This window comes from Elephantulus edwardii, unplaced genomic scaffold, assembly GCF_000299155.1.
Source record: "Elephantulus edwardii isolate Elephantulus edwardi_28Jun2011 unplaced genomic scaffold, EleEdw1.0 scaffold00095, whole genome shotgun sequence".
NCBI lineage: Eukaryota > Metazoa > Chordata > Mammalia > Macroscelidea > Macroscelididae > Elephantulus > Elephantulus edwardii.
The window spans coordinates 10,773,134-10,801,072 of record NW_006399845.1 but is presented as its reverse complement, the minus strand read 5'-3'; the positions used below and the strand labels follow the sequence as shown (position 1 = coordinate 10,801,072).

At 38.3% G+C, this 27,939-nt stretch overlaps 1 protein-coding gene and 2 pseudogenes across 1 annotated transcript in view; all 3 read right to left on the bottom strand.

The window, feature by feature from the left end:
- PFDN1 (prefoldin subunit 1) overlaps nt 1-23,375 on the bottom strand; it is a 105,085-nt gene extending 81,710 nt beyond the window's left edge. The window contains exons 1-2 of the mRNA XM_006891163.1: nt 23,343-23,375; nt 19,413-19,579 (exon numbers count right to left, since the gene is read on the bottom strand). Of these exons, the coding sequence (XP_006891225.1) occupies nt 19,413-19,579; nt 23,343-23,375 (200 nt within the window). The remainder of the gene's footprint in view (nt 1-19,412; nt 19,580-23,342) is intronic.
- LOC102844099 lies at nt 12,332-13,055 on the bottom strand (annotated as a pseudogene).
- A 1,304-nt stretch (nt 23,376-24,679) lies between the features above and the next one.
- On the bottom strand, nt 24,680-25,140 carry LOC102860804 (annotated as a pseudogene).
- Between the last annotated feature and the right edge of the window lie 2,799 nt (nt 25,141-27,939).

Here is a 27,939-nt window from a genome sequence, read left to right as displayed (position 1 = left end):
TTTTGGCAAGTAAGATTGTCATCTGCATAATGTAACTGATTGTAGAGCCAAGCAAACCAAAGCTGTTAACTATCTCAATCTTTTCACCACCCATCACAACACTGTCAACTGGCACAATGGTGAGAATCTTTGTTTTCTTGATGTTGAGTTTCAATCCATATTGAAGGCTGCAGCCCTTAACCTTCTACACGTTCTAATTACTAGTGTCTATTTGCAACTGTTCTCCTCCTTTGTGCTTCCCAATACGAGGGCTCAACATCTGGTAACGTTTCTGTTAGTTTAATATAAGTGTACTCTATGGTACGTAGGCTTTTCGAAGGTCTACTGTTTTGGAAATGGATGGCCATTCCTCTTCCTTCATTTGTCTTAATTTGGATTTTCAACTTTAGAACAATATCTGACAGATAAATATTTTATACAAAAGCATATGAAGGACTTCCTCCTTGCAAAAGCAACCAACATGCCCTCAACCCCCTCCGTCAATGAATAAGATAGCATGACTTATCAATATGCTTTCTGTAAAAGACATATGTTAGACACAAGGATAAACCGGAAAAATCAAAGTATGGAACACTATTTATCAATCAAATGGCATTTAAAAATAAGCAGGGTTGGCAATGTTAGTTTCCAGTGCAGATTTCAAAGCAAAACCCAACATAAGAGAAAAAAATGGAATATATGAGGAACAGAGGTCCACTGAATAAGAGGGCAAGTATAATTAATATCTAGGCCCCCAATGAGAGACCCTCAAGTCACAGAAATAAAAAAAAAAAGTTGAAAAGAGGAAAAATTAGTAATTCCACAATAATCGTAGATTTGAATACACCACTTTTGATGAAGAGCAGAACTGAAAAGTTCTTAAAAGATGTAGAAGTACACACCTATGTTTATTGCAGCAAAGAGCTGGAAACAACCCCAAGTGCCCATCAACAAACAAATGGATAGAGAAGCTCTGGTATATTCACACAATGGAATACTACGCAGCACTGAAAAACAAGGAACTCATGAAATATGCAAAATGGATGACCCTGGAGGTCATTATGCTGAGTGAAATATCTTAGTCACAAAAGGACAAATATTGTATAGGGCCACTGTTGTAAAACGGGACTGACATCAGGGTTGAGGGAAGACAGAGAAGGAGGGGAGGAATGATGTATACTGCACTGAAACAGATAAGGGAGAGAACTGTTTAAAAGGGATATATGATTTGGTATTAGTGTCATGACAGGAATCCAGAATGAAGGCTGCCCAGTAGCGTGGACTTGGGGGGAGGGATTAAATAACAATGAAAGAGTTTTACTTTTCAAGGAGAAGAGGGAATTGCGGGGTGGGGGTGGGCAGGAAGAAAAGTGCAACAATGAATGATTGGGAACCCTAAGTCTCTGTAAACTTTCATTAAAATTAATTTTAAAAAAGGTAGAACAACTAAGTAATACAAACTGGATATTGGAGATATATATAGAGAACTCTTCACTCAAAAAGAGCACAATATACCTACTTCTCCAGGCACACGAAACATTCTCCAGAATAAACCATATTTTATGTCACTCAACTTGATGATGAAATCAAGGTAAATTAAATTTAAAAACACAGAAATACCGCAATCTATTTTTTCTGACTACAAGGCTCTATAATTAGATACAACTACAGAAAGCACAAAGGGGTGGGGGTAAGGCTGTTAAAATCAGGTATACAGAAACTAAGAAATACCCAGCTTGACAATTTGCATAATAAAAGAAATTAAAAGAATGTTTTAAAAATTTCTTGCTGAAAACTAACGTACTCAATCTTTCGGGACAAAGCAAAAGTAGTACTCAAAGGTCAGTTTATGGAAATAAACAGATATATCCACAAAAAAGAAAGAGAAAGATCAACACCTTAATTCAACATATCTAACAAGAAGAAAAAGAACACCAAGCAAAGCTTAGTCTTCAGAAGAAAAGAGCAGAAATCAATTCTACAGAAAATTTTTTTAAAAGAATAGAAAGATCAGAAGAATAAGATCAGAAGTTGATTATTTGAAAGAATTAACTACATCAAACAGTCCCTAGAATATCAAAGGAAAAGGAGACGAATTACAAGAATAAGGAACAAAATGGATGATGTCATCACAGAACCAACTGTGTGGTTCTATGTGTAAGGAACTCTGGTCTCTAAGAAGACAAACTACCAATCCAAAGGAAAGCAGTTTGAGTCTACTAGGAATTTACAGCCTCTGAAAACCTTTCTGGAGGGTCAACTATTAGTTGGTTCTAACACAAAAGAAATAAGCTAAGTTGAGTTGATAAAGAACTATACTAAAATTTGAAAACCTGTAGGCAATGGACAATTTTTTAGAAATGCACTGTCTATTTAAATAGGCATACAGAGAAGTAGAAATTTGAACAGACCCATCACAAAACAAGAACTGAGTAAGGTCGTAAAAACACTCACAACCAAAAAGAGTCCTGACCCTGCTTTACCAGTGAATTCTACGAAACATTCAGAGAACTGACTCCAGTTCTACTCACAAGATAGACTAGAATACTTAAGAATTACAAAAATACTTAAAAGAGAATACTCAAAAAAAAAAAAAAGAGAATACTCCCAAATACATTTTATAAAGCTAGCATAATCCTGATACCAAAGTCAAGCAAAAATATTACTAAAAAATAAAATTGTATACCAATATCTCTCATGTGCACTGATACAATAATGCTCAACTATATCTCAACCAACAGAATCCAGTATATCAAAAAAGCACTCATCATGATCAAGTAGATTCATACCAGGTATACAAAAATGTTCAATTTTAGAAAAATAATCAGTGTAATCCAACACATCAATAAAACTAAAGAAAACCACCACCACATGATCACCTCAATCGATGCAGAAAAGCTATTCGGCAAAATTTAACAACCTTTTCTGATTTAAAAAAAAGGCTCAACATAATAGGACTGGAGGAGAAATGTCTCAATATCATTAAAAGCATATATACAAAACTAACAGCCAGCATTATTGTCAACAGAGAGAGTGAAGGCGTTAATTCTGAATAAGAACTACACAAAGCTGTCCTTTATCACTACTCTTATTCAATATTACTGGAAATCCCAGCCAGAGCAATAAAGCAAGATAAGGAAATAAAGACATTCAAACTGGCAGGAAAAAATAAAATTACCTTTATTGGAGAAAAGAACTCTCATAGATTGTTGGTGGGATTGTAAAATAGTACAACCATTCTGGAAGGCAGTTTGGCACTTCCCCAAAAAAGCTGAACATAGAAATTCCATATGACCCAGTTATTCCACTACCTGGACTATATATATAACCTGAGGAAATGAGATCTGAGGCACAGTGACTTTTGTACACCAATGTTCACAGCAGCATTATTCACCATCACAAGAACATGTAAACAGCCCAGATGTCTAACCACAATCAAATGGACTGAGAAATTATGAGTACATTCACACAATGGAATACTACACAGCACGTAGGCGCAATGATTTTGCAAATTAGTACTTAACATGGGAGAGACTGGAAAGCATTATGCTGAATGAACTAACTCAGTCCCACAAGGACAAATATTGTATAAAGCCACTATTGTAGAATGAGTATAAGGATCGGGGCGGGGTGGGAGCAGAGGGATGAGGATGTGGGGGGGTGGGATTAAACATAGAGTTGTACAATTTGATGAGGAGGGGTTTGGGAAATAGGAAAAATCTATTTTGGAAAACAAGGTATTCGATTTTTGTAAATAAACTGGCATAATAAGAAAAGAAAATAATAAAAATTTTAAAAAATATTATCTTTATTAGCAGATGATATAAAAACCCTAAAGACTCAACAAGAACAAGTGGCAAAGTACAAGATCAATATAAAAAAATCAACTAAATTCCTGTATAGTAACAAAGAAAATTCTGAAAAGATAACTGGGGGGTTTGGGGGGGTGGTAAACATCTCACTCCCTGATCTGAAATCCTACTACACAGCTGTGGTGGTCAAGACAGCATGGTACTGATACAATGACAGATACACAGATCAATGGAATACAACTGAGGACCCAGAAATCAGCTCATCTGCTTACGGTCAACTGATCTTTGATAAGGAGACAAAATCAGTTAAGTGGGGAATAACAGTCACTTCAACACATAGTGTTGGCAAAACTGGAAAACCATCTACAGAAAACTTAAGCAAGACCCACACCTTACACCATACACAAAAATCAACTCAAGTGGATCAGGGATCTAAAAGTAAAACCAAAGACTTTAATTCATCAGATAAAAGCTAGGAACAACTCTAAAAGCCCTCATTCACAGTATGAACAGTCTTCCAAGCATAATGAAAAACCTACAACTAGGAAAGAGTGAAATAGATGAATGGGACTTTCTAAGAATCAAATTTCTATGCACATCAAAAACCTTCCCTAACAGGGTAAAAAGGAAAGTCACAGACTGGGGGGAAAAAATATCTGGCAATGACTTATCTGATAAGGGACTCATATTTAAAATTTATAGAATATCCCAGCACCTCAACAAGAAAAAGGTAAACAACCCAATCACAAAATGGGAACAGGATATAAATAGACATTTCACCAAAGGCAGCGTTCAAATGGCAAATAAACACATGAAGAAATGTCCAAAACCCCTACCTATCAGAGAGATGCAAATCAAAAGAACAATGAGATACAATCTCATCCCAGCAACAATAGCAAAGTTCAACAGGTCAGCAAACAAGAAACGTTGACAAAGTTGTGGAGAGACTAGAACTCTTACAGATGGTAGGAATGTAAAATGGTACAGACACTATGGAAGACAATCCAGCACCTTCTCAAAAAGTTGGAAATAGAAGTATCATTTGACCCAGCAATTCCACTACTAGGAATATACCCTGAAGAAACCAGAGCCATGACTCAAACAGATGTTTGCACACCCATGTACACTGCTGTGTTATTCACAATAGTAAGATATAGAAGCAATGCAAGTGCCCATCAACAAATGGAGAGAAAAAGTATGGTACATTCAATTCACAAAATGGAATATTACACAGCATTGAAAAATAATAAGCTCATAAAACATTACACAACATGAGGGAGCCTGGAGGACATTATGCTGAGTGAAATATCTGTCACAAAAGGATAAATACTGCATAAAATTGCATTTATTAAATAGATAATGGTGGGGGTTAAAGAGAGAATGGGAAAACAATGGAGAGATAATAAACACTCCATTAGAACAGAGAAGGGGAAGAACGGTCCAAAAGGAATATATGACTATATATGTATGACAACAATCTGGAACAAGGAATGCACTGAGGAGTGGGATGGACTGGGAGAAGGGAAGGGAAGGAAGAGAGAAAATGTACAGCAATGACTAAAAACTTTTTAAAAAAACAAACACGACTTCTTCAAAAGAGTGAAAAAAGAGCGTACGAGAAAGGGGGGGGGGGAACCATAGTTAGAAACAGTATACCTAATAAGAGACTCATCTCTCAAATTATAGTAAATCTCAATATCTCAACAACAAAAAATATGAACGATCCAATTCAAAAATAGGTCAAGGACACAAAAAAAGACACCTCTACCAGAGACATTCAGATGGAAATCTCACCCTGGCAACATTAGCAATGTTCAACAAGACAACAAATATTAGAAAGGGCATGGAAAGACTGGAACTCTCATACACTGCTGGTGAAAATGTAAGTAAAATGGTGCAACCGCTATGGAAAAGACTTTGGAGCTTCCTTAGTAACTAGTGGAGAATAGAAATATCATTTTACCTGACAATCCTACCAATGGGTATGTTGTTGCTGATTGCCTTTGAGTCGAGCACGACTTATAGCGACCCTATGAACAAAAGGCTTGAAGCCCCTCTACAACTACTGACATTTATCAAAGTTCATAGAGTTTCAGGAGGCATGTTTTTTAGGAAGTAGATGCCACTCCTGCTTCAAATGGCTATAGCTTCCAATGGATATACCAATAGGTACAGATCCCCTAAAAATAAGAACTGACCGATAAACTGACATACACAAAGCCATATTTATTGTAACATTATTGACAACAACCAAGAACTGGAAACAACCCATGTTTATCAGAGGACAAAAGCCTAAAAAAACCTGATACAGTCACACAATGAAGCATTATGCATCACTGAAAAACTATTAAGAACTCATTAAATATTGCATAACATGAATACATAATGCTAGACATAAAATTGCAATTACTGTAAAAGACTACTATGTCAAAAAGTTAACAAAGGTTTAGACATAGAATCTAAATTGAAGGGATAACAGGGATGGGAAGGGAGGGGAAAAAAGGCAAAGAAATTAATAAAGCAAATTGGGTGAAGGGAAAAGCAATAAGTATACAACAAAAAACTGATTAGGCATTGTCATTAATTTAAATACATTAACCAATGGTAACTAATGTTAGAAAACAATGAATGCTCATATTAAAACCAGTATGATTTATAAACCTGCACTCAGATATAAAATAGAAATAAATAAATGACATCAGGAAAGGTGGGCACCATAGTTGTATTCTTTCACAATACTTGTTCAATTTGTCCACCACTGTTAAGTTTGGCATACTGTGGTCGGCATATTGCTTCCAATATTCCAAACATCAGGAGAGGTCACCTATGGATAACAAATTGGAGCAGAGCATGCAGCCTAAGAGAGACTAGAAAAAAAGACTAGGGATCTACTCTGGAAAATACTGGTCTGTGAAAATCTTTTGAATAGCAGTAGAAAACTGAATACTGATAAAAAGATGAACCCCTTGGGTCAGCAAGCACTCAAAATACAAATGGGGAAAAACTATTTCCTCAAAGATAATTCTTCTTAAGTAGATGTGAATGGAATAAAGCTTTCAGGATTTTCATTTGCTAATGTGGGACCACTCAAAATGAAGACAGTAGCTATGTTTGTTATGCGCCACTGAGTCAATTCCACCTCATAGCAACCTTACGAACAACAGATCTAGTAAACCAGTATAAAATAAAAATTTTACTAAAAATACAGAAAACAGATCAGAACTGTGTCCCAACTACATCATTCTCACAGTCTCCATGTTCAAGTTCATTGTTAATATCCACTAAAAACGAACATGGAATACAAAGTATGAATCTAAGAAAGTTGGAAGATGTCAAAAAGGAAATAATGGTGCTCGCTTCGGCAGCACATATACTAAAATTGGAACGATACAGAGAAGATCAGCAAGAAGTGTTCCATATAAAAAAAATTTAAAAAAAGGAAATAATGAATAAAGATCAGTATCTTTGGTAAACTGAGATGGACTGGTATAGGCTATTTTTAATCTGATAGTCTTAAGGCCTATATTATGCCAGAAAAAACAAATTGAAATAGTGTCAAATTAATCAAAAAGAACATTTCAGTATCTATTTTGAAGCACAATATTGTCAGTGACAGGGTTCATATCCACACATTTACAAGCCAGAACTCTTAATACAACCATTAATCAAACTTAAGCACTAACCACCAAATTAAACTGAGTAGATCAGAAATGCAGCCAAGACACATTGACAGTTACTGGTAACCTGAATGCAAAAACTGTAAAGAAAGGACTGATATATTGAAAAAAATGGCCTTATGACAAACAACACTGAATATCACATGACAGAATTTTACAAGTACAACAACTTACTCATTGAAATACCTTATTTCAACAGCATGAACAGTGACCACACACATAGACTTCACCACAAAGAAAACACACAGGAATCAAACAAATTGAAACTGAAGTGAAAATGAAGCTGAAAACTACCAGGCAGAACAAGGCTGGGCCAACACTTAATACACAAGTCCAAGGTGAAACTGAAGAAAATTAAAACAAGTATACAGAGCCAAAATATGACCTTGCATATATTCAGTCTGAATTTAAAGACCATTTCAAGAATAGCATTAATATAATGAAAACCAATAGCCAAAGATCAGATGAACTGTAGGATGCCATCAGAAAAATCATACATGAAGAAAATAAGAGGCCATTTGAAAAACAAGACCAAAATGATTATCAGAAGAGACTCTGAAACTTGCTCCTAAATATACAGAAGCTGAAGTAAATTGAAGAAATACTGAGGTAAAGAGCACAACATATTTCCATCATCTTCACTTTCCTCTACAACCAAGGTTGTGTCTTCCAAAGAACATGGGTGATTGATGTGTCTTCCTACAATTCTGATGATCTTCATTTCACCCTGCTTCTCCAATAAGAAAGGATATAACCCTGACGCACACCTTTCCTGATTTTAAACCATGCACTATTTCCTTATTCTGTTCTAACTGCTTCAAAGTCTATGTGAAGGTTTCACATAAGCACATTTAAGTGTTCCAAAATTCCCATTCTACGATGTTATTATTAACTTGTTATCATCAACACAATTAAAAGTCAAATGTCTTTGCTTAATCAATAAAACACAAGTGCTTCCAGCCAGGATTCATCTGGTATCAGCAATGCTATCTCAGGTGCCAAAGCCCCACCTGAACAGTTCCCTGTCAATGTTCTGTTCCAGCCGTTTTGGGATGATCTTCAGCAGTATTTTGCTTGCATAGGATAGTAACGGTACTGTTCAAGAATATCCATATCCTATTGGATTATCTTTCTTGGGAATGGGAACAAATATGGATCTCTTCCACTCAGAGGCCAGGAAGCTGTTGTCCAAATTTCCTGGCATAGACTGGTGAGTACATCCAAGGTTGCAACTGTTAGTTGAAACATGTCAACTGGCATCACATCTATTCCTAGGAACTTATTTTTCGCCAACATCTTCAACATGCCTTGAACTTCTTGCCATGTTGGAAAAGTAAAAGCAAAGAGGCAAGTAGGGAGATGGGGTACATATACACTTAGAATGGTCAGGAAGGCCTCCACACCTTTCCAGTAGAGACCTAAACAAAGAAAAGTAAACCCTGAAGATTATCTGAGAGGAAGAGGCTTTGGGCAGAGACCAGCAAAGTGTCAAAAATCTGTCTTTTTCATTGATGAAATAGGAAGCATATGAAAGTATGACTAGAATAACTTGATGCTGTTGAGAACAGACTATAAGGCGGTAAGGATGGAAACAAGGAGCCTAGTTAGGAGATTGTAATAAATGACAGTTTAGATCAGAGTGGTCTTAAGTAAAGATGCTCAGATCTGGGACATACTAGTATTTGCCAGTGGATTGAACATAAGATTGAGAGGCAGCAAGGCTAACTCCACAATCTGAAAGAACAGAAAAGCTACTTACGCAAATGAAGAAAGCTGAGGGAGTTGTTTTCTTTGTAAAAAGGAATTTTATTTTGGCCAAGTTAATTTGTAAATGCCTGAGACCATCAAATGGAGATGGAAAATAGTAGGCAGTTTGATATACAAGCTTGGAACTCAAGGAAAAAGTCTAAGCTAAAGACAAAAATCTAGGAGTTGTTCACACATAAAATGGTATTTGAAGCGATAAGCCTAAAAGTGATCTCTAAGTGACTGAACGGGGTGGGGAGAAAGCTAAGGACTAAGTCCAAAGTCAATCTAGTATTTTAAGTCAGGAAGGAAAAATAGTAAAGGACATTTTGAAGAAATGGTTAGTGAAGTAGGAGGGGGCGGGGGGAAATGGGAGCATTCAGGAAGCAAAAAGAAACGCTACTGGCAGGTAAAATACAAAAAGGACTAAGAATTTGCTGGAATCAGAAGAGAATCATAGTCCTGTAGGGAACACAATCCCATGTAATATTCCTTGTTCTGAATGGGTAATAAATACTGCTGGGTTTAATATGTCCTAGTTTAAAACCACTGGATACTTGTAAAGGTGTCCTAGAGGTGCAGAAACCTGCAAAAACCTCTGGTGAAACAATGTTTAAAGAATCTGAATGCTGGCCAAAAGATCAGTGGTTCAAATCCACCAGCTACTGTGGGGAAAAAAAGATGAGACAATCTGCTTTTTTAAGGATTTACTATCCTGGAAACTCTAAGAAGTGGTTCTACTCTGACTTACAGAGCTGCAACAGGTCAGAATCTACTACAGCACTAGGTTTGGGTAGGTATATTTGTAAATCAAAACTACTGCTCCTGAAATAGAAGCGTAATGTGTTTATCTATTTTAACCTGAATAGAACACGGTGCTTATTTTGGATTACTATTTGCTATTCTAAGTATTTTGTTCAATAATCACCTCTGATGTTTACCACTTTCACTCTGACCTCATCAAACCCCAGGCATGTCCAAATATAAGCACTGAAGTATTCTACAAGTTTTCAAAATATGGTCTTTATTTTACTAGTAGTAGGTTAAAATGTAATCATTACATAGTCATAAAGTATCACTGGGATATCATGCAAAGAGACAGAAGCTCTTGGTACAAAAGTAAAAAAGTGTCTTAGCACAAATGCAAAAGGTTCAGTCAAATATACACATGTGGTTCAAATCTTTTTACTCTGTGCCATAAGATGTAAAGGCTGGGCCTATGTTTTAGGTATTTAAATGCCTGTTTTTAATATTGGGCTCCTAAAACATCTTAAATTCTGCTCAAAGCCAAATTTTACTATCTTCCAAGTATGCTGTTTCATTTTAAGGTAACTGATTTTCCTCAGAACAAGAGTTCCTGACCAGGACAATGAGGTAACATTCCTCCAGACGTGTCCATTCAAGCACGAAATCTAAAAATAAACACACATTCTTCACAAAAGCACAGCATTAACGGTCCAAGAACACACTCTATACTAATTATCCCATCAGGGTAAAGGATATCTGTAGCTTATAGCAATTCCTTATATATTCACAAAGAATACTACTAAGTGTGTGTTTGCACATATGGACTAACCAGGCCAACATTTTCCTGAGTTCCTTTTTGGATATTTCATTTAGCAGATAATGCTCATTAACAAGAGCATTTCCATTCTCTCATCTCAAATAGATTAGGTAGCAAGTTGTTCCTAAATTTGTTGCTATAAGTGGCAGCTAAAATCAGAAAATTCTTAGTATAGCTTAAAATTGACTGTTTTTCTTTTCAGAGAAACTTCAGCAAGCATTACAGAACTTACAGCACATAGTGCCCCTATGACCTGGGTTGGGGGGGGGGGGTCAAGCCTGCTTCTATCTTTATTTCTAGTTACACGGGAGCAGCAAAGTAACAGGACTTTTCATCCTTCCCTCAGTTAACGACAAAGATCCTTGCTTACCATCATCTGGAATACATGATATATCCTGTTGTGTTACTGAAATACTTCCCGGCAACAAAAGCTAACTTTGTTTAATCTTTTGTCATTTTGTTTTGTTTTGTTTTTGTTTTTTTTGTTTTGCTTTTTTTAGAGGTGAACAGTCTTTATTAGCGTATTAGCTTCCCATTGCTGCTCTAACAAATAACCACAATCCTAGCAGCTGAAGACAAATTTCTTCTTACATTTGGAGTCAGCATTCCTTTCACTGGGCTAAACTCAATGCTGGCAGCGCTGGATCCTTTGGGGGACCCCAAGGAGCAAGTCCACTCCCTTGACTTCTAGATTCTGGAGGTGCCTACACTCTGCGGCTCCCAACTCCTTCCTAGTATTGCTCGAGCCTCTTAATCTACTTCCTCTCTGATCTCCTGTCTCCCTTTTAAATTCTGTGATTAGGATTAGGTCAGATACACTGGATAATCCCCCATCTCAAGAAGCCTTATTTAATCACATCTGCAAAATCTCTTTTGACATATAAAGTCACGTTCACAGATGCCTGGAGTTAGAAAATAAATAATCTGTGAAAGGACATTATTCAGTCTACTGCTATGCCCTCCAGGATTTTCAGTGACTGGGAGGAAAAAGATGAGGGACTTTCCACCTTGGGGGTCCTTACAACCTTGTATTTTTAAAGGTGTGGGCTTTGCTACTCTTTCCCTATATAGCAGGAACAGCTCACTCCTGTGTCCTCTGGAAGACAAGTGTCTTTTTTCCAGAAGACAAGTGTCAAGTTCAAATGCTGGTGAGAAGGGCAGGGCCAGCCCAAAATCTCCCAGGTAAGACTGAACCCTGAGCCCACTGACTGGACAGACCTGCGGTCGGGAAGGGAACCAGAAGAAGGGAAACAGTAGAGCCCGGGGCCTGGAGATGGTCCCATGGGAGACCAGCCTGAGCTGACCAGAACATGGCAGCCTGGGAGAAGGGCGGCTGCAGAGGCTGGCCTGGTGCTGGGGCGCCTGGATGAAAAAGCTGGGGGCTGGGCTGATGGTGGCGCTGCAGACGTGGTGAGAGAGTCTCTGGCCCCCAGGACCCGGAGGTGAGGGTGAGGTCGTCCCAAGTCCCCGGCACTGGTCCTTTTCTGTGTAATAATGAGTAAGCGGCCGGGGAGGTGGGCAGCCCAGCGCAGGTGGGCACGGAGTCTCCCCTGCTACCTCTTCTCCATGTCCTCCATTTGCAAGCTGAGAGATGTGAAGCTGGCCAGGAGGTCAGTCACCTCGTCCACCTGCTCTTTGGTACTGGTCATCTGGAGGCGGTTGCAAAGGTCATCCAGCTGTTCCCACTGCTCATGCCGGCCCAGGCACTCCAGCTATTCCCTCAACATATGGATGATATGCTTCACCTCGAGCCGCACGGCCTCCAGGCACTGGGACTTGCACTCCTGCAGGATGTTCAGCTTGGACTTGGCCAGGTGAAGGGGCGTGCGGCCAGCTCGGTCCTGGGCATCCACACTTCCTCGCAGCAGGATGGTGATGACAGGAACATGGCTGGTGCAGGCCGCCAGGTGCAGCGGTGTGTTCCCTAGTCCGTCTCGTTGGTTGGGATTGCCCCGTGGTCCACTAGCAGCTGCACTATCTATCTGGTCGCTGCCACTGCAAGAGGCAAAGTGGAGAGCTGTACGGCCCTTGTCGTCCGCTGCACAGGGATCCACGCTATTGTTCAGCAGCTCCTGCACCATATCCACGTCATTGGTGTTGGCAGAGTCCCTCAGTCTCCTTTGATCGAGCACCTCCCTGCCGGTGGGCCCGAGGCGGTGGTGGGGCCTGGCAGTGGGGCCTGGTAGCACGTCTCAGCCGAGAGGCCGGGAGCTTGCAGCGCAGCTTGTGGCGGGTCTGCTGCTCGTCCTCTCAGACCATGCGCATGCACTCCGGCATGCACCCCGCAGCGGACGACAGCATCGGGAGGCCTGCACCGCTGCCGAGCAGCGGCTCGAAGCTCGAGAAGCCCAACACAAGTCTGGGGCTCTTCCAGGCCCGTCCTCGGGGCACGACCGGGCCAAGAGCTGCTGCTCCTCGGCGCCCTCGGCGGCGGCCGCCATGGCAACGACTCAGCGCAGGACTCGAACCCCCACCCTCGTTCCCAGACGACCCACTCGCCTCCCTCCGCCTGCCCGGAGCTTTCAGGTCTGCGGGCGGGCCCCGACCAATCTTTTGTCATTTTAAAAAAAGAAAAAGGAAACAGGCTTTCTGAAGTCAGGAAATAGGGAATCAAAGGTCTTACAAGTAAATGAATAAATGATGTGTGTATTTTTTTTAAACAAGTATGAAATCTAAAATAATCTCCACCAGGACACATTAAATTAAAATTTTATTTCAGTATGGCTGTACTCAAAGATAACAGATTTCTTTTTCCTTTTTTACAACAGACATTTAATTAGCACAATATTTTTTAAAATTCATTTCCTTGCGGGGGGGGAGGGATTGTATACCAATGAAGGAGTTTTTCTTTTGCTTTTCAAGGAGAAGAGCAAACTGGGGGTGGGGGTGGGGTGAGCGGGGAGAAAAGTGCAACAATGAATGAACAGAAATCCAAAATCTCTGTAAATGTTCACTGAAATTAATTTTAAAAAAATAATAATTTCCTGTGTTTCAGTGAATATATTGGGATTCCGGGGGACATGGGAGGGGAAGAGGGAAAGAATGATTAAAAAGCACTCTTTTGCAGAAGAAACATGACTATGTCATTCCTACGTAAATGTTAACTTCCCCAGCATAAAAACAGTGATGTAACTCTAGACTGTGGTACAGCAAAGTATAATGAACACAAAGTATTTCAATCACTGACAACTTAAGGAAATTAAAATTATTACTCAAAAATCTCTGCCCAGAAATACCACATCTGTGGAAGAGGAAAGTGTATCCATCTGGGACTATATACATACTTAATGTCAACAAAACTGAAGTCATTTTCTTCTGCACAACAGGAAAAGTTGTTCCCTTTTTTTTCCCCCATGACTCTAAATGGCTCAGTATAAAAACACAAAAAGGGTGGGTCAAAGTCTATTAGTAAAGGCAGCTCAAAATGAAAAATTCTTTTTCCTTTAAAATAAAACATAAAATATTTCAAAAGAAAAGTATTCTATCTACCTTACCTTTGAAAAGTATTCTACATTTGCTTTACTTCTCTACTCAAAAAAAAACCAAAAAACACCGATTAGTGCCTTTAAAAATAGTATTTAAAAAAATAGTATTTTAAGAACTTGTCAATTTGCATTTGCTCTCACACAAAAAGCAATCTACACATTTTTCCCTTCCTACAGCAAGCACTAAATAAAATACCAACACTGAATTAAGGCAAAAGTAACAATACCATTTTACTACAATATCAACAATATTTACTACAACAAGAATTTGTATTTTCTAATTTCTCAAGAATAAGTTTTAGTACAATTACTTCCTGAACTTCAAAATTACCTCAAATTGACCAAAAGACCTACTTTACAGGTAAAATTATAAAAGTGTTAACAGAACTGAAAAAAAGAATGACTCTATTCCTTTCTAATGCTATTTAAAATAACTTGGGAAAACTGTAAATATTTCATCCTAAATTATATTTACTAAATGTCTTGACTCAAATTATATAGATCAACACCTAAATTGACAATTAAGACAACAACAAAACAATCATTCTAAACAATTTAACCAAGTTGTCATGAAGCATTCAGATTCCCACATCCCTAACTTATAAAAATTGCTTAATTATAAAAATTTTTGTGGTTATTTAATTTGTTACTTATTAGGAATATACTTTCTATTTCACTTTGTACCTCCACCATATTTATCTCAAGTTTTACACTTCTGGAACTTCCACCACTACAGATCAACCATTAAGTTACTTCAGCAAGAAGAAATAGAAACACCGCTCCCAAACAGCAATTTCTGCATTGCTAGACACTTATCTAGTTGGTAGTTTTATACCACTGTTCATTCTTAGTTCCTCAAATGTAAAAAAATATCCACAGAATGGTGGCATACCTCTAATTAGTTTAAATATAGTACAAAGCTATTTTTAGTGACACTCAAGTTTTTAAAAGACACTAATCATTCTTCAGTTCCTCTCCTATTAAAAATAATAAAAGCTAAGTGGTTTTTTCCTCTCTTTTAGAAAGAAGAAATGTTATTAATGTTCAATTAGAAAGGAATACTAGAATAATAGACCGAACTTAAAATCATGGTCAGTATCATACATATGGTCAACAAAAATAAGTTTAAAATTTACTCTAAGGATGGACTCTCTAATCTAAGCATGGTTAAATGTCATTAAGTATACTTTACTATACTGAATGTACTTTAATACTCATAAAAGAAACATACTCTTTCTATTATACAAAGTACAAAGAAGAAAACCTCATAAGCCATTATAAACTGATATTTATTTATGCCCCCTGCAAAAGAAGATTTGAGAAACATTTACTTAATTATTTGAGATCTATGTCTACTCTTTCCTTGCAAGCTAGAAAGAGGCAAAGACAAACACTTCCAAATATTCAGACAGATCACTCCCCAGTTGTAACTTTCATCATAGCTCTCAAAACAGTAGGGTGAGGTCAGTTCACAAACAGCTTAAGTACCAAAACTAGGAATTGATGGTAGTAGTATCAGGCTACACAACAGCCTGCTCAAAGAATATGAAGTAACAGAACGAAAATGTGTTGGCAAGAAGCCAAAAGGCTGGATGGACTATAACTGTGGAACACTGCAGAGCTTATAACATACAGCAATTAATCTCTTATCCTGCAGTTTGACTTTCCTTGTTTTAAAATGAAAAGTCATGTAAAAGAGATATTTAACACTACCACATTTCTCCATACTTGTAAGTTGAAAGGAATCTAAGCAGCAATGACTTTTTATAAACTAAATAAAATCCTAAAATTAAAAGCATGACTTCCATATTATGTGAAGATGAGGTAAATAAGTAATTACACTGGTATTATTCTGCATAAAATAGTCTTTATTCTTCAAGGATTCCTCAGCACAATCCTAAACGCTTGGTTTTTTTCTATTATGTCAGTTCTGAGAATTTCTGCAAAAGACTAGCATTTAGAATTGGTCAAATTATAGACTAATATTAAAACACAAGTCATTAAATATGGCAATAAAGAGCTAATCCTAGCAAACCAAATATTTCTAGTCAGAAACAACTCCTTTGACATTAGTGTCTGACCAAAACATGTGACTTTTCTAATTTCATTTTGATTGAATTATATTAAAATAGAATAATAAACTCTAATTATTAAATCCCTGACATTTTCTAATTATAACAAAATATCAAAGCCAAATGCAATTATCTTAGACAAGAGGATCTGAATCAATCAAATCAATACACATTTATTTAACATCTATTTTGTGCCATTTCTAGAAACTGGGAAAACAAAGATAAATATGCATATTGTCTCTCAGAGCTGAACATTTAGTTGGGGAGACTGACCTACTACAAAACGCACACACTCACACACACAAAATCTAGCTGGGGAGACTGATCCACTACCACACACACACACATCCCCCTAACTGGGGAGACAGACCTGCTACCACCCACCCACATACACTTCTCTCCTAGTTGGGGAGACTGACTCACCACAACATGTGTGCACATGCACGTGCACACACACTCACAAGCACACAGAACTGGGGAGACTGATCTGCTACAAAACAAAAACAAATACAGGAGCACATGTACACAAACATACTCATTCACACTCTCTCTCTCACATTACTACTCTTCTACTCTCAGGTAGCAGACATGACTAATTGATTAAGATATATTTAAAACCTAAGTGAGAACTCAGAGAGACTCAAGAGAGAGCCTAAAACCAGAAGATAGTTGGTCCAGGAGATGAAACTCAAATGCCATCTTTAGACTGGGAAGAAAAGGTAGTAGGATGTATGGCAAGAAGGCTAATTTAAGGAAAGATTATGAATAGCCAGAAATGCTAGGCAAACAAGTTTAAATTTTACTCGAGACAGCAGAAGACCAAGACATGATTGTATTAGTAATACTGATGCTATCAGTCTCAGCAGATATGTGAAGAATAGATGCGAGGAAAGAGAAAGCAAGCAGAAAGACCAGTTAATAGGCTACTGAAAAGCATAAGCAAGACACTATGAAGTCTGAATTATGGCAATGGCAGAAATCAACTGCTGATTCTAAAATGCAAAAGTAGTTGGGATTTTTATTATGTGTGCTTATAAAATAAAAGCTGAAGAAAAACTAATATTCTAATCAGAATTTCCTAATTATAACATTCAAAAAAGAAAATATGACAAATTAGAAGAAAGACTGAAATTAAAGACATGAATCACAATGATATCCAAGATTACTCAAGACTATAAATTCAGAAATAGATATTTCAGGTTTAGCATCAAGAAAGAGAACGTCCTCATGACCAGACTAATACTCAGCAAGTCTTTTCTTCCTCTTAGGGCACTAATACTCTAGCCAAACAACACTATTCACCTTACGTGCCCCTACAACACAGGGTCAAAAATCACACTGCCAGTAGGATGCAGAGAATACAAAATCTAAAGCCCTGTAGGAATCCCATTTCCCCAAACATTTAAAACTACACATTTTAAGAAATATATTTATATAACACCAATCTTCTAAGGGATAATATTATTCTACCACTATTTCATATCGCAGACATTTTTTTAGCAGCCTACAACCCATGTGCTGCATTTCAGACAGTATCAAAGAAAAGCAATTCACCTACCACCTATTCTCAACAGCTCATTAAATGAAAATTATTCTAATTGGGAGTAATTTTTTAATCTCACAAGGTCAAAGATACAGAAAGAAATTTTCTCTTTTGGAAAACAGGACTCTAGCTACTGCAAACAAAAGCTAGCATAGTGATGTGAAATCCAAAAGCAACATGTTAATAGGCATGCTAGAAAAGCCAGCATTTCTGTTTTAAGACTAAGGATATTCTCATTAAGGATAAAATTATCCTGTAGTGAATGCCAACAATGCACTACTACATGGACAAACATTCAAGGCTTCTATTTTTTTCTCATCCCAATACTTCTGTGTCCTAAAAAACAAATTCTCAAACTGAAATTCTCTTCCTCTTTAAAATGAAATGAAAAATATGACTTAGAGATAAAATTAATGTATTTATTCTAAGGAAGCAAATTATTATTATAATGTGCAATCAAGTTGGATTCCAGCAGATTTTCAGAGGTAGCAAATCAAAGGGGGAGGTGGGAGAGATGGCAGCACAATTCCTTACCACTAGGCCACCAGAGTTCCATAAGGAAGCAAATTAAATGTACACTTCATTATAATTAATCTCTTTTCCAGAAAGATAGATAGATTAGATAGATAATAGTCATGAGTAGGGTCTACTTCTCATAATGCCATTCCAAAACCATTACTAAACTTAACACATTATTCTTCCTCCTAATCAGTCACAAAACTAATCATTCTAAGACTAAGGTCAAATTCCATTCCAAGTAAAAGATCTCCCAATTTGTGGTAATGGTCCACTTACTAAGTAATACCCAAAGACCAGAAATGACCAAATTCCAGAATGGTCCTACTCCCAAACCTTCCCTGCTAAATAAAAAGTCAGCCTTCTCCTTTTAGCTCACTGTAATGGAATGTGTGTGACCTGTTCTTAGGGGCTTTTCCATTCCTTATTCACTGCTTAGAGAATGTAAATAGACCTATTCCTTCTCAAAAAAGTAGTAATTAAAAAAAAAAAAAAAGAAGAAAAATCTATGCAGTTGATCAAATAACAACAATGAGAATAAACAAAAGATAGTTTACCAGATCTCATTAACTTGTTCTCCTCTAAAACACAGAACTAAGAAAAATCTATTTAAATAACAATTTAATCTTTATTTTACATGTCAGACATCTAAAAACTTTTATGACTTGTATGACTTCTAATAAAATGGGTAGGAGAGAGGAAGATAAACTACAACTTAAATCTTCACAAAATTACTATAAACATCTTTCTGTGACATATTTTTAACACTGATGCAACATACTTAAGTATCCATCAGAGAGAAAACAGGGAAACATTTAAGAAATGTACTTCAAAGTCTAAAATTAAACACTTAAATCTATCTGGGGTTCAGTTTCTCCACCGTAAAAAAAGAAAGTATTTGGCTAGATGATTTTTAAAGTTACTTCTATGTTTATTTAATACACGTTTCAAAATGAACAATTTTGATGATTTAATTCAGATAACCAGGACAATTCTATTAAGGATATATTTTACTTACATTCTTCCTACACCTTCATACATGTTAGTTTCATCCACCAAAGTCATGATCTCTGTATCTGTAAGATGTGCATGTTTTTTTGTTCTGGTTAGCTGTTCAATCTGTATGTCTGCAAGCTTCACTTTCTGTTGCGTGTCAATAACTTTGGCTTGAAGCTCTGTAAAGGCCTAACAAATAAGTGCTTGATTTAGCAGGTAAAATACTTGATAGGAAACATTTAAGTCAAATCCAAATGCTTTTAAAACAAAACATATTAACTCCAGACAAAGCTGTGAAATTTACCAGGGCAAACACTAATGAAAGTCAATTTAACTGCAAACAATCACAGAACTATGCTAAATATTGAATTTACACTGCCTTAAGAAGATAAAATCTACTTGGACTAGCATAAATGCACATTAAATAGTAACCATTTCAAGTAGGAAGTACTCAAAAAATAATAAAATATACAATAATACTTTAGAGGATTAAACCCTCCAATTCAAAACAGGAATACAGTTTGTTTTTTTGTTTTTGTTTTGTTTTTTAATTTTTGTGTGTGTGTACCGTCAAATCAGATCTGACTGGTACAGGAGGAGATTGTCCCTCTGGGATTGTAGTTGCAGCTCCTTGCCACTAGGCCACCAGAGCTCCCCAAGGAATACAGTTTTAAAAACTTATTGCATTTGTACTGTATCTCTAGGTTCAAAAGCAGGAGAGATCTGATAGCTTAGCAGCAAAAGCTGCACAGCAATCCCAAAGGCACTTGATTCGAGGCAACCCATTGCACTATGGGAGAAGGATGGGCAATCTCCTCCCATGCAGTTAACTGCCTCTAAATATCTGGAGGGTCAGCCACAGGTTGGTTCCAACTGTACAGTACACAACAGCAGCAGCAAGTTCCAAAGTATTTTCTCAATTTCATCTTTAATATTCTAAGTATATCTCATTTATGTCTCTCAATATCCCCATAAATTAGGCACAGATGTTTTTTCAAACCACTAATTAAGGAGCTAAGTTTGTTAAGAGATAGGTGCAAAGGCATGCACAACTGTTAGACAAAAGGAAGGTATTTAAATCCATTTCTTCTGATTCCTAATACAGGAATCATCCATTCTGTCTATAAAATTATTCAAAAAAAATTTACTTTTAAGAGAAACATCAAAAAGAAAAGAAAATGCCAATTACTGATAGAAGAACTGCATCATGATCTTCAGATATACACCAAGCCAAATTCTACCCTGTGTAGATTTACTTAACTCAGAGATAAACAGGATATTCTTGTTGGAGTGTCTAGAATGATTTTCACAAATTGTCAAATTTATACCTTAATAATAACACTTGTAAGTGAAACACATGGCAAAGGCTATAACATAACTTTTACTATTACTTTGTTCTCAGGTACTTACAAGGTCTCAAAAGATTCTGGGTGAAGGAAGAGACCTAAAATTTCCTATTAGTCTCTATTACCCACTCAAAAAAAATCTGGAAAAAATAATAGAAAATAAAACTTCTGAGCAATTTTGCTGGATTTCATAATTTAATTGGTTGCCAAAAAGAACTCATTTAAGTCTATCACTCTCTTCATTTACATTTGTTGCCTACGTTTCTTAGCAGTAACACTAATGGCCTAGCACCTAAGAGACGTCCTCTTAATGGATTTTCTGCTGTAGTTGTTTCGTGTATCATCAAAGAGGAACCACCTCATAGCTGACTCTCCAGTGGTTTTCAGAGACCATAATCCCACAGGAGGAGGTTGCCCATCTTTCTCCCACCACTGGCTAGTGGATTTGAACCACATTGCATGCCTGCAGGCTGAGCACAACTCTTTAACACCAGACCACCAGAGCTCCCTCTCATGCACGATTTATAGCCTCTGAAAACATGCTGAAGGGTCAGCTATGAGCTGGTTCTGACTCCATGGCAATCAACAACAAAATAAAATTTCAAGGAGAAAAAAATATAAAATTACAAGGTAAGTCTATTTATAGTTTTATGGGTTTGGGTTTATTGTTAGCAATAACTTCAAATAATTCTGGAAGTTAGTTCACAGTTATACTGCCTCGTTAGTTCATTCAATAAACTCAGATTTAAATTTAAAGTTAGCGATCAAAAAAGTATCTAAAAAAACCTCAATGTTGTGAAGTAAGAACCGACTCATTGTTGATTATCCAGGTAGGTTAAACTGCATGGTAGGAGACTGTCCATCTTTTTCTCACAGATCAGCTAGTGCATTAGAACCACCATGGAGGCATCACCATTGGGTTTGGGCACAAACCCACTTTTAGGCACAACTCTATCTGGAGTAAAGCCCAACCTCTTGTTATTAATGAGGGAGCTCCGGTGACTTAGAGAGGGGAAAAACTGTTCTGCCAGTGAAAAGGTACATGGTTCAAATCCATCACTCACCAGCTGCTCTGTGAACTTCGTTGTTAAGTGCTGCTGAGTTGAGTACAACTAATGGAGCCCTCATGAACAACAGTTCTGAACTCTGTCCTATTGTATCATCCTCTACACATTTGAGTCCACTGCCTCAGCCACTGCTTCAAACCATCTCACTGCTGACCCTCCACCTTTCCCATACATTCCATATTCCACTTATTAATGGATATTTACAACTATTTCTCATTTTTTTATTACCTTCCACTGTAGGGTCCTACCTCTAGTATTATGTCTAATATTGTTCCTCTAAATTGTTCATAGGATTTTCAAAGGCCAGTTATTTCAGAGGTGGATGGGCAATCCTCTTCTTAGTCTGTCTTACTCTGGAAGCTCTGCTGAATTCTGTCCAACATGTGTGATCTGCTGCTGTTAAAATACCAGTGGCACAGCCTCCAGCATCACAGTAGCCAGCAATCTACCTTATTGGCAGGCGAGAACTCTATGCAGAAGAGCAAACTATGAGAAAGATAGGCAATCAACTCCCATTCGGCTTACTGCCTCTGAAAACCCGGTGGAAGATCAGCTATGGGTCGGTTCCAACTTGATGGCACACACCATCACCACTTGAGCTCCCTTCCGAAAAAGTGTAGGATAAATTACTGGATTTCAGCCCCAACCTCTGAGTGTGACTTTTCTGCAACTCACTTTCTATATTCATTTAAACTACAGTTCTCATGTCCTTTCCAATATCGCGCCCGCCTGACGGTAGAAATCTGACCACTCTTAAAATAATAAAATCTGAGCAATACAGTTTTAAATAATTATTTGTACAAAAAGGAAAGCCTAATCCTTTCTGAATCCGAGTTCATTTGTAAAACTTCACTGATCTGTTAAGTATTAAGGCGGGGGGGGGGGGGTGTCTGATGGTAAACTGGTTTAAAGCCAGGATGGGGGGAAAGGGAGCGGTTTCCGCGAAGATACCGACCGCTCCGCGGGAGACCGATGAGACAATCGATCGGCCTTGGTACAGATTTACACCCTGGAAGCCCAAAAAGCACATCTACTTTGTCCTATAAGGTGGCAATGCGTCAGAGTGGTCTCCACGGCAGTGGGTTGCGCTGGGTTTCAAAAAATGTCCTGAAATGTACACCGTTAGAAAAATAACTGACTTACTCAACTGTCGAAACTGCGAATAGCTTAAAAACACAGGTTGCAAATGAAGAGAGAAACTGCAAGTCGTCCGAAGGAATTGTAATTTCAAACACTCTCCTTGCACTTTACTACAAAAATGAGTCGCTGTGGACTCCTCACGTGTTAAAAAAGCCCTAGCGTTCAGAACTAAGGGACTGGCCAGAGGTGGGTTCTCAGAATTAAAGGGTCCCCCAGCCCAGTATTCTTCTGTTCCAGGGGAGCCGCTCGCCCCTCACCCGGTCCCGCCTTAGGAGTCTAGAAAACGATTTCCCAGTCCCCTGGGGCCTTTTTTCTTTTACGGAATTCCGTCAGTACTCTTGTCCACGGTCCCCTAGGCTTGGAAATAGACTTTCTTCCCTGACCATGACCCTTTTTTACCTTCTTCAACTCCAGATCCACGGGGGCAGCCATCTTAGTTTAATTTATGCGCCTGCGCAGCGAGAGAAAGCCGGAAAGGAGGCGGGGAAAAGACCCGCCAGGGCAAACGGCATCTTCGCTTCCCTTCTGCGCCTGCGCCTTTTTTTTTTTAGACATTGGAAAGAAATTTATTAGCTTGCTGAAGAAAATCAAAGACCACAATTTTCAATATGGATTACATCTAAACATCAAGAACAAAAATAATCATTACTGGACCAATATGAGATGTCATGATAAATGGAGAAAATTTTGTAATGGTTAATGAACTCATTTTACTTGGATCCACAATCATCATCTATGGTAATAATAATAAAAAAATTGGTGAAAAAAACCCATATTGGGATACATTGGAAAAATCTGTTTTCAATTACCTATTTATATGTATTATAAAATTATGAAGAAAAATAATGTCAATGTAAAGACATGCCGTCATTTTTTATTATAATTATTAATTTTCATGAAAGTCTACGGAGACTTACGGTTTCCAGTCATTCATTGTTGCACAGTTCTGCCCTTTTGAGCTAAGTGTAGTATTTTTAATGTCAAGTAGGCCATGATCATTTCAGTCACTTGCTTATGCTGCTGAAAGATGAACATATAATAAGGATGACAGAAGAAGAATTGATGCCTCTATGCTATGATGTCCCATGGATAGGTCTTGGAGAAAGTGAAGCCAGAGTACTCCCTGGTGGCAACCATGATAAAGCTTTGTCTCACACACTTTGGGCATGTTCCTAGGAGAGATTATTCTTTGGAGAGAGACATCATGCTTGGGAAGATGAAAGGTGAAAGACTCTCAACCAAATGAATTGACACAGTGACTGCAGCAATGGGCTTCAGTGTGTCAGAGGTTGTGACGATAAGACAGGATTAAGATCGATTATTCATAGGGTTGCTATGAGTATTACTTGACTCAATGGCATCTAACAAGTAGGCCAGTCAGTGTTAGAATGCTCTTTCATGTCCTCTACACACAGCTCAACCGACTTGATGTCTGTGTTTAATTTATTTGAAAGAGAGCTTAGTTTGTGCTGCTAAATTAAGATGATGTTTTGTTGTTTGTGCCATTGAGTCTATATGATTGTCTGAACTTTGCCCTATTCTCTGCCATCCTCACATCTCTTTCATGTTCAAGCCCATTCTTAAAGTCACTGTGTCAATCCTCTTATAGATAGCCTGCCTCTCTCTGATCATCCAGCATGTTTTTTACCAAAACTACCCCCTACTGACCACATGACCAAAGGAGTACATTTTTTTAAGGTGTATAAACTATTTATTAACAGACAAGGCCTACAGACTTATTTCCTCTTGGACACACCCACAGTACAGCCCCAAGGCCAGTGGTCTTGGTGTGCTGGCCTTGAACTCAAAGTCCCCAAAAGTGGCTAGCCCTCTGTGGGCACGGATCTTCTTCAGTCGCTCCAGGTCTTCACGGAGCTTGTTGTCCAGACCATTGGCCAGAATCTGGCTGTATTTCCCACCCTTCACATCTTTTCGTCTGTTCAAGAACCAGTCTGGAATCTTGTACTGGCGTGGATTCTGCATAATAGTGATCACATGCTCCACCTACTCTTCAGTAAGCTCTCCTGCCCTCTTGGTGAGGTCAATGTCTGCTTTCCTCAACACCGCAAGAGCACATCTTCACCCTACACCCTTAAGTGATGGCAGTGATGACAAAGGCTATTTTCCGCCGCCCATCGATGTTAGTATTGAGTAATTGCAAAATGTACTGGAACTTCTCTGGGATCACTAGAGACATGGCAGCGGCAGCAACGGCGGCATGTAGGCCTCCAGTGGAAGAGCAGCAGTACATTTTTTGCACTTTATCAACTTCACAGAGGGGAAACTATCCCAACAACAAAATCAATAACACCAAACCAATTCCCATGAGATCAGACATGTCCACCATGTTCCGATGACTCTTTCTACACATCTTAATACCAACCTTAATGCTTTAGTGGGTTCAATATCTAATGCAAAATGCTCACAGTCCACCATATTGGGGAAGCCAAAGGTTATACTTAGAATAATAGCAAAATACAGTTAAGACAGCTCCTGAAATGTGCACACAGGCACATCAGCCTTGAGTCTCACAGCACTAAGTGTTCCCAAGTTTTCAGTCTTACCAATATCAGCTTCCCACCCACAATTGTCCAACAAAGTTCTCAGTCCTGCCAATATTAGTTCAATCTTACCCTCCCCTCGGTCTCACCCCCACTCAAAGACCCTATCTCATCTCACATCAATTCTCCACTTTAGCCATAGCTGCTGCTGCCATCCCTAAATGTGTCCTATATTTTACTTGGTTGAGGGAGGTCTCTAGTCTCTGGTCGGGGGAAGATTTCAATCTCTTCTGTCAGGGGAAAATTTTCTATTTTGGGCAGTTAGTGCTGTTCAATTTATTGGTGAGACTAGTTCATTCTCTTGTAGATTGGTAAGACTTGACAATCCCCTTGTGGAATGGTAGATCCTTTTGTGGCTAAGTCAATATGCCTTACTTGCATAGTCCCACCCCTTCATATAGACAGTCATCCACACTAGAAAAACCTTGTTGAGAGACCAACTCCACAGATTTTAATTGAGTTGGGATACACTTAAGGTCATATTTTAGTTATCATTAACTTGCTTTCATTTTATTCAACTTCAGTTTAAACTTGGACATGACTAAGTCTTGAAAGTCTGTTCCACTGTAGCCCTGGGCCTTGTTTGTCTGCTCATGTTGAGCTTCTGCAACATATCTTTCCACAGATGTAGTAAATTTGATTCCTGTATAATCCATCAAGTAGCATTTATGTCTTTAATATCAACTTGCCTTTTTTGTACAATCATTGATTGTACAAAATACTATCATACACTCTCTAGTCTTATTTCTTATCACCAAGGCTATATTTTCCAATTACCAGTCCTTTTCTTTTATTCTAACTCTTGCAATCCAGTCACCAGCTATTATTAACACTCCTTCATTGTATGTTAAGTTAATTTCAGACTGCAAAAAGTGATAGCAATCCTCAGTTTCTTCATCTTTGACTTTTACAGCTGGTGCATATATTTGAAAAATAGATGTGTTGACAGCTCTTTTTTTTATGCAATGGATAGTGTCCTATTACATCATTGTACATCTTGACACGTTCCTTTACACAATGAATGGGACACCATCTGTCGTCAATTAGTCAATCGTGGCATTGTAGAGAATATGATCATCTGATTCAAAACAGCCATTCTCAGTCCATCTTAGCTCATTCATGCCTAAGAGGCCAAACTTTATGCATTCCATTTCATTTTTAACAACTTTCTATTTTCCTAGACTCATACTTTATACCCTCTATATTCCCATTATTCATGGATATTTGCAATTGTTTCTGCTCATTTTTTAGTGTCTTCCAACCTGAGAGGCTTTACCTCAACCAATATATCTAACAATGCTCCTCTGTTATTCATAAGATGTTCTAAGGCCTATTATGGCTTTTGGACTGTGTGGATCACAACAAGCTATGATTGACTCTGAGAAGAATGGGAATCCCAGAACATTCGATCGTGCTAATGCAAAAACTATGCTTGGGCCAAGAGGCAGTCATCAGAACAGAGCAGGGAGACCCGGGATGGTTCAAAATCAAGAAGGGGGTCCGTCCGGGATGTATTTTGTCTACATGCCTTTTCTATTTGTATGCAGAACAGATCATCCGAGACGCTGGGCTGTACCAGGAGGAATGTGGCATCAGGATTGGTGGAAGAATCATCAACAACCTGCCTTATGCAGATGACACAACGATGCTTGCTGAAACTGAGGAGGACCTGAAGCGCTTAATGCAGAGGGTCAAGGACTGTAGCCTTCAATATGGATTGAAGCTCAACATCAAGAAAACAAAGATTCTCACCAATGGGCCAGTTGGCAGCATCATGATAGATGATGAAGAGATTGAGATAGTTACCAGTTTTAGTTTACTTGGTTCCACAATCAACACTCTTGGTAACAGCAGCCAGGAAATCAGGAGATGAATTGCATTGGGAACGTCAGCTGTGAGGGACCTCTCAAGAGTACTGAAGAGCAACGACATCAGGATGGAGACTAAGGCGCGCCTGATCCAGGCTATGGTCTTCGCAATTACGTGCTATGCATTGGAGAATTGGACAGTGACTAGGGGTGATAGAAAGAGAATTGATGCCTTTGAGCTGTGGTGCTGGAGAAGAGTGTTGAATATACCATGGACTGCTAGGAGAACAAACAAGTTTGACCTGGAGAGGGTGAAGCCAGAATGCTCCTTGGAGTCAAGGATTCTGAAGCTTTTTCTAACATACGTTGGGCATGCTGCAAGGAGGGACTGGTCCTTGGAGAGGGACATCATGTTTGGGAGAATGGAGGGATGGCGCAGGAGAGGAAGACCCTCAATGAGATGGATCAATTCTGTGAGTGGAGTTGTGGGAATGAGTGTGTTTGAGACGGTGAGATTGGCACAGGATAGAATGGCATTTAGGGCTCTTGTACATAGGGTCACTATGAGTCGCAAGCGACTCGATGGCACATAACAACAATAACAACATTATTTCAGAAGTGGAGGGC